The following is an 8,699-nucleotide window of genomic DNA, read 5'->3' as shown; positions in this document are numbered from 1 at the left end:
TGTGAGAGCTTTGAATGGTGATTGTATGGAGTTAAATCTCCCTAAACCCAATCTCAAGGTTTTACTATTGCAGTTGTACAGTGTTGGTATTTAATAAGAATGATCAGTAAAAAAATAAATGCATAATAATAACAAAGAAAGTCTAATAGTTATACCTTAGTCAAGGATATTATTATAAGCCATTAAATATGAATTCAGTATGCAGCAAATGTTAAAAGAAACAGCAGACACTAGTTCAAAGACTGAAGCTGCAAATGTTAAAATAAACAGCAGACACTAGTTCAAAGACTGAAGCTGCAAATGTTAAAAGAAACAGCAGGCACTAGTTCAAAGACTGAAGCGCAGCATTGTAAGATGTGAAGTGGAGTGTGGGATGACTGACTGCTTGGCTCAGGAGCTCGTCTTTTGGACCAATAGGAGCCACTTTTGTTTGGGGTGCGACCTCTGACATGGGTCAGAGGTCACCAAGGCCAGGCGATGGAGGACCACCGACCCCCAGAAGTGAGATACAGTTGCAAAGGAGGCAGTAGAGAGGTGGAGGAGAAAGACTTGCAGAACAAATATTGGAAGCTGAGCTTGGACTAGGGAACCAATAGGATTAGGTTAGCAAGCTGAGCCCCACCCCAGAACTACGGAACGCCTCTATTTAAAGTTGGATCAAATTCCACCAGTCTGCCTAGTATTTGCATCAAAAAACCTTGATCATTGCAGTTATATCCAGAGATTCTACTTATAAATACATAAATAATCAATTGCAACGAGCAGTCAACAATAAATTCACATTCGTTGTAACACAGTGAAAGAGCAGCCGCTCAGCTTCAGCCTTCCCCGTTCCTCATTGAGCTGAACCTCAGGTCACAGGAGCTGAGCCAGTAGTGCGAGAGAGTGCTCTCAGTGAGCAAGCAGGGCCACAGCAAATATAGCACTGCTTTCCACACTTAATTACACATCAGAACAAAGAGCACCCCCGGTGGAGGCTGGAAAACACATTGATCTCCACTAAGCTGTAAATAATAGAGAGTGTTTATTCAACTAGTAATGATTTGCAAACACAAAGCAAGTTTAGAATTCAAACTGTACATTCTCTTCTGGTCTGCATTAGTTATCATGCAGTTTCTGTCAGGGAAAATGTTGTATTTCATTGCACTGGCAAACCAAACCATTCTTGTAAGGAGTTTGTTCTGAACTCGTCTTCATAATAATGTTTTCAGTATTGTTTTAGTATTATTTATTTTTATCATCCTTTACTTAATTCTTAAAATGTGGTGATAACTTGTGCATATACTGTGTGTGTGTGTGTGTGTGTGTGTGTGTATGTGTGTGTGTGTGCATGTGCGCTCATGCACATGCGTGTGGTGTGCGTGTATTTTTCTTTTTTTTCTAGTTTTAGCCCTTATACATTTTTCCCACAGTAAAACCATAGCAAAGTGAAAGCATGGTAAAGCATAGGTAAGCATTGTAAAGCCCAGAGAGGTATGGTAAAGCATATTTAAAAAAAACATAGGTGGAGGCAGAAGCGTTTGAGACAAGACCCGCAACAACGACTTCACAGGGGTTTGTTTGTTTGTTTTTTTCTGCTAAAGCATGTTTTTTTTTTTTTTTTTCATTATGTGGGTGAATGAAATTTTGAATTCATTTTGAACTGGCTTTGAAAAAATGTGTTTAGTGTTTAGGCATAAAGTAGTCTTTCAACACACAGTTTTGACAAGCATAAAACTTTCACCCCATGTACAGTATGATTTCCTGGAGAAACTTTACCAGATATCTGTGGAAATTAGCAACCTTGCGAAAGCACCTGCTTTTCATACATGAACTGTAATCTGATCACTCCAATGTTCGTAAAAGTTTTACACATTTTTGCATTGCCAAATCAATCATCAGTTTTAATCATTTTTATAAAGGATCCTTGCACATTCTATGCAAAATAGACTATTTCAAAGCATTGCAGAAATGCTTTGGAAGATGTCGGTTAATATTTTAAATGTATTATACTTTCTGTATAAAAAAAGTTTGTATTTATGAATTGACTTGTAAATGTATTAATAAAAATTATTAAAAGCACACTGATTTAAGATGCATATTTGTGAAAATTTAACTGAAAAAGGAAAGAGGGATCATTGTGATGTCCCCAGTACTCATTTTATTTAGATCAATGACATGGATGACAACTTAATCACCTATATGTGACACGCTTTGCCTTCTATGTTTCATGTTATTCTGTGTTTTATTATGGATGAATGGTCCACAAAATATTGGTTACACAGTACATGCACACACACGCACACACTGACACACGCACACACAGACACACACACAAACACTAACACACACACACACACACACACACACGCACACACACACGCACACACACACATACAGTAATCTACTTTCTCCTTTCCTACTTCTTTATTTTAGATACAGTTAGGGTAAATTGACCCATGAAGTAAGGCTGATAAGGAGTTTGCCAGATGCAGAAATCATTATTTTCACTCTCTTTCTATCACGCACCATGCAGGAGAATTTATCAAAAGGCTACTATTAGGGGTCCCATTGTCTTTGTCAAACCCTGTTGAATGTCAAATACCCAATACTGTAAGTATAGATGTAGAATATCATATAAAATGAGTAATGAACTAAGGTGGAAACAATGGTAGCACACATGCACCAACCACAGCCTGCAAATGCATGAACAAATCACAGCCTGCAAATGCATGAACCAATCACAGCCTGCAAATGCATGCACCAACCACAGCCTGCAAATGCATGAACCAATCACAGCCTGCAAATGCAGTGGATATTCTGAAAAGCAGGGATTAGGGGGGAGCAATGTAATGTCTCCATAGTTTTAAGCACATGTGTATCAGATCATTATTTATTTAATCTTTAGGAATTCCTCTTGATTCTTGATTTAAAATCCTCTGCTTTGGATGCAAATCAGTGTGATGCTATGTGGAGGAGAAGTACCATTCTGTCAGTTTTACAGAAATGTACTGGTAAGCACTAAACAACGATACTTTACAAATATAACTGGGCATCTTAACCACTATGAAAAAGAAGCATCATTGTGTCTTGTTCTCTTATATCAGTAATACAGGATAATAATGTGTAGTACAGTGGCTATCAGTATTGTTCTCTTATATCAGTAATACAGGATAATGATGTGTGGTACAGTGGCTATCAGTATTTTTCCTTGCCGCCCTGAGCTTAACACATATCAGTTGCTGTTTTACATCTCGATGATCACAAAGACATATTGAGTTTCTGCGATGCCTGATTCCAACCAAGGTGCACCCACACCATAGCACTGACTCTGCAGTCTCATAGTTGTCATTACCAGTGTGCACACACACACACACCACATCACTGACTCTACAGTCTCATAGTTGTCAGTGCCAGGGTGCACACACACACCACAGCACTGACTTTGCAGTCTCATAGTTGTCAGTGCCAGGGTGCACACACACACACACACACACACACACACACATTACAACACTGACTCTACAGTCTCATAGTTGTCAGTGCCAGTGCTTCACTCAGTTAATGCCAGTGCCTTCTTCTGCTGCTAACTTCCTCTGAAGGCTTTGACATGATTAGTCGTGGCATGTTGCCTGCTGCTATTGAAAATCTAGTGGGTATTTTCTAAACTATGCCTTCTCGCTCGTGAATAGCTTTAAACATTTTGTTTTTTATGGCAGTCAATCAAATTACAATCACATGCCTGTACTGCCCACCCCTGGCTCCAGGGTTCTTTACTTCATCTCATCATTATTTACCAACCGCTTCCAAACTCTGCAATTCCATTGGATATATTTTATCCTCTGCCTCTCCAGCCTCCACTTCCTTTGCAGGCATTCGCATTTATTTTGTGATAGATATGGAGGTTTTGTTCTTCATGGTTTATTGTGTGAAATTCATTATTGTTTGGGGTTATTTTTTATGGTTTTTCTTGGCGTTAAATTGTAAAATGAAATATGTTAACATGCATTTATATTTAGAAATGTTTATTTGTAATTATTATTTTTTGATCTGACCTTTTAGGTCATGTGACCACTGCCAAAGTATAAAAGGGGTGGGCAGGGGAGGAGAGGGGGTCATTTACCTCTTCCCAAGTGTGATGGTCAGAGCTCTGTTGTACAGAGGAGCTGTCTCTTTAGTACTGTATTAACGTGTTGAAACTTATGGGAATTGCGTTGACTGCATCAAATACACTGCATTGACTCTGAATCAAATACACTGCATTGACTCTGAATCAAATACGTTGCATTGACCTGAATCAAATACATTGCATTGACTCTGAATCAAATACACTGCATTGACTCTGAATCAAATACATTGCATTGACCTGAATTAAATACACTGCATTGACTCTGAATCAAATACATTGCATTAACTCTGAATCAAATCCCTCAGTTTGCATCTGTTACCAAGGTGTAACTACTATTGGACTCAAATCCGTGTGAATAAAAAGCACTATTGTTTTGAATACAGTTGTGCCTTGGCCGTATCCCCATTCAATTCAGATACATGTAACGCTGTAGGAAACACACTTCTCAGTTTATATAGTGCAATATGCTAACTTGTTAAGAGAACAGCGACGGCTCTGTTTACTGCTGTCAGGGCTCTTGTGACCACACTATATAACCTGAACTAAAGCAACCAAACTTGCATTACGATCAGAATATGCAGAACCTATAGTCTCAGTGGGTTCCATTTCAACAAATAGCCTGGAAGTGAGACTGATCTGAATACTGTCTAACCGATTACCCTGTCCAGATCTCCAGTGCTGGACGCATCAACTGCACAGTCACGTGTTCCTTTTACATTCCTGCTATACAGTACAGTGTTCATTTGTACATAATCTCGCTTTCTAATTACAAAGATAACAGCAATGCAGCACTGGCCTTCAAAAGCCGATTGTCTTCCGGTGTGCGTATGGTTACAGGGAAATTCACCGTTCAAGGAGTGAAGGAAACTTTATGACACTTAAATTCATGACTTGTTAAATGCCCACTGAACTAATTATGATTGACTACAAAATAGCAGCAAATTGCATATTTATGCCAGGCATCATTACACCCATTATAAAGCACTTGGGCAGTGGACTGCAAATTATTATACACAAAACTGCACCGCTTGTGAACTGGAAAATGTGAGGACATTAAGATGACATGTTCTCTTAAAATGTGTCACTTTATGTTTGTTTTTGGGCATTTCACTTCCCAATTCATTAACCTGCATTTAGTAGCAAGCGGACAATTCAATCAGCACAAAGACTCCCCAGATGATATAACATACTGTACATATCTGGACTAAATGGAAATCTGAATTATATTTAATAGGGAAGCTGGCAAAAGAATTTGATATATACAGGCAGCGCTATTGTTGGCCCAGGGTTTCATTTATTATTTTACCAGAAATGAGAAGAAATGGCACTGCTGCAGGAACAGCAATGAGTGGAAATTGCATGGCTACAGGAACAGCAATAAGAGGAAATGGCACAGCTACAGGAACAGCAATGACAGAAAATTACATGGCTACAGGAACAGCAGTGAGAGGAAATTGCATGGCTACAAGAAAAGCAATGATAGGAAACTGCATGGCTACAAGAAAAGCAATGATAGGAAACTGCATGGCTACAGGAACAGCAGTAATAGGAAATGGCATGGCTACAGGAACAGCAATAAGAAGAAACAGCATGGCTACAGGAACAGCAATGAGAAGAAACGGCAGAGCTACAGGAACAGCAATGAGAGGAAACGGCATGGCTACAGGAACAGAAATGAGACAAAACAGCACAGCTACAGGAACAGCAATGAGAGGAAATTGCATGGCTACAGGAACAGCAATGAGAGGAAATGGCACAGCTACAGGAACAGCAATGACAGAAAATTGCGTGGCTACAGGAACAGCAATGAGAGGAAATGGCACAGCTACAGGAACAGCAATGAGAGGAAATGGCACAGCTACAGGAACAGCAATGAGAGGAAATGGCACAGCTACAGGAACAGCAATGACAGAAAATTGCATGGCTACAGGAACAGCAATGAGAGGAAATGGCATGGCTACATGAACAGCAATGAGAGAAAATGGCACAGCTACAGGAACAACAATGAGAGGAAACAGCATGGCTACAGGAACAGCAATGAGAGGAAACGGCATGGCTACAGGAACAGCAATGAGAAGAAACGGCAGAGCTACAGGAACAGCAATGAGAGGAAACGGCATGGCTACAGGAACAGCAATGAGACAAAACAGCACAGCTACAGGAACAGCAATGACAGAAAATTGTGTGGCTACAGGAACAGCAATGAGAGGAAATGGCACAGCTACAGGAACAGCAATGAGAGGAAATGGCACAGCTACAGGAACAGCAATGACAGAAAATTGCATGGCTACAGGAACAGCAGTGAGAGGAAATGGCACAGTTACAGGAACAGCAATGACAGAAAATTGCGTGGCTACAGGAACAGCAATGAGAGGAAATGGCACAGCTACAGGAACAGCAGTGAGAGGAAATGGCATAGCTACAGGAACAGCAATGACAGAAAATTGCATGACTACAGGAACAGCAATGACAGAAAATTGCATGACTACAGGAACAGCAATGACAGAAAATTGCGTGGCTACAGGAACAGCAGTGAGAGGAAATGGCACAGCTGCAGGAACAGCAGTGAGAGGAAATGGCACAGCTACAGGAACAGCAATGACAGAAAATTGCGTGGCTACAGGAACAGCAGTGAGAGGAAATGGCACAGCTACAGGAACAGCAGTGAGAGGAAATGGCACAGCTACAGGAACAGCAAAGAGAGGAAACAGCATGACTACAGAAACACCCAATGCTTCGATGCAAGATGAAGGCTGTACACCGATCATTTCATCAGTAGGTGAAAGGCATTTCAAATATTAAACACACAGAGACCTGGCCCACCAAGTGAAGGAAAAGCACCTGCATGGTTCTGTCAGTGCTGTCGTTGTGCCATCTTTGCAGTTGTTTAATTTAACCTTTGAATGGAAGAACAGAAAGAAAATGACCATTGCAAGAATCATTGCTGGAGGCTCATATATTTCATTTATTTCACTGTCTGTATTTTGTTTTTCCAGTGACCTAGTCTCTGTCAGAACAAGAAACTGCTAACAAGAAATGTCCTAGGAAGTGAAACAAACTTTTTGAAAGTAAGGCATGCATGCTGAGATCTTCTCTCTAACGGAGTGATTTAACATTTATCACTGGGCTGGTGGAAATGTTAGAAACTTATGTGTGCCACGTATACATGTTCGCTCCCTTTAAAACAGAAACCTGAACAGCAAACACAGCTACCGCAGAAAGGAGCAGACAAGGCAGTAAGAAGAGAGTGCTGTGAAATCCACAGGGTCTTGTCTTAGGGATCCTCAAGACAGGCTCTAGCTTTACTGGAAACGTATAGTAATTCACACCCATAAGCAATTCTGTTACAAGGGAGCTGTGACACTTTACAGTTTCCAAAGAGCCCCTGCAATCACAGTCCACATTCAGAAAACAAACGATTGCTTCAGGGTTAACGGGTGACAGATAAATCTGATTTCACCACCTTTCTTAATGATTAAACCTCTGTTTTGTTTTAGCTTTTTTTCCACAGTCTTTTTTTCTGTTGCTAGGAAACAGTGTATTTTTCTCTCTGTTTGCATGGAAGTAGGTTGCTTAAGACTTTGTTTTCTCAATAGAAAGGTTATCATACGCAGTGTTCCTCCCATTTTCTTTGGGTGTGAGAATTTCAGTTGATCAGTGGTATAGAAATAATAGGCACTTGTGTGTGAAAACATGAGACCACTTTGTGCTTTAATTAGGCATCTTAAACAACTTCTAAAAAGTCTCCTGCATTTTAACATTTGTGGCTATGTGTCCCTTTTCTCTTACTATTTTACATTATGTGTGGTCTGTTAAAGTTATCAATTCAATTAGACAATCACTCATTTGCCTATTTTGACCATTTCCAGGATTTTCAGTTTGAGAGTTTGACTTCAAATGCACAGCAAATCAAAAAAAAAAGAAGCAACAGGGTGTTTTAATACATGTGCACAAGACTGTACATGGCTTTCAAAAAAAATAAAACTGAAGTTTGCACTGGCAACATCCCTGAAACCGCAGCAAAATCAATTGTGTACGTGTGCATTTTGTTCAGATTTGCAGTTCTTTGCAATTGTGAAGACACCTCTTAGGACATGTGATTCCAGAAACATTTAGGACTGTCTATATTTATCACAAAAGCAAGCACCTGTTAATTAGCCTGCAGCTGCACTGGCCATGAAGCGAATGTGATGGATACCTCTTGATATAATTTTCTCTGGATGTAAATTGCATTGACACACAAATCAAATGCATCAAGGGCTAGTGCTGAGATACTGCACACTGTGTGCGTTTCTAATCTCTAGCACACAAGCAGGAAAACCTTCAAGTCATTAAGTCATTAATGCATCTTTAATCTCCAAGTCGGAGAAGGAAATCTCTCAGTAGTCTGGTGCTAGTTTATAAAATAATCGTTTGCCACTGAATGTCACATCTGGAGTCGGTGACTTTATGCAGCTCAAACTGCAGTTGATTAGCATGAGATAAAACTTGCCGCAGCCCATCCTTGTAGCGAATGCCTAGTGTTAATGAATATGGTAAGCAATAAGAAACTTGTGATGATGTCATGTTTCTGATCCCAGATTGCATGTAT

At 39.9% G+C, this 8,699-nt stretch overlaps 1 protein-coding gene across 1 annotated transcript; it reads left to right on the top strand.

Annotated features, from left to right (window-relative positions):
- Positions 1–2,438: 2,438 nt before the first annotated feature.
- On the top strand, positions 2,439–6,858 carry LOC121324889 (TBC1 domain family member 5 homolog A-like). The gene is made up of 2 exons (XM_041267092.1): positions 2,439–2,443; positions 5,418–6,858. Exons 1-2 carry the CDS (start codon positions 2,439–2,441, stop codon positions 6,856–6,858), a joined length of 1,446 nt encoding a protein of 481 aa, XP_041123026.1.
- Positions 6,859–8,699: the final 1,841 nt, after the last annotated feature.

This window comes from Polyodon spathula, chromosome 12, assembly GCF_017654505.1.
Source record: "Polyodon spathula isolate WHYD16114869_AA chromosome 12, ASM1765450v1, whole genome shotgun sequence".
In the NCBI taxonomy this organism is placed as follows: domain Eukaryota; kingdom Metazoa; phylum Chordata; class Actinopteri; order Acipenseriformes; family Polyodontidae; genus Polyodon; species Polyodon spathula.
The sequence above is the reverse complement of the archived record's forward strand: the minus strand, read 5'-3'. Positions and strand labels throughout refer to the sequence as shown.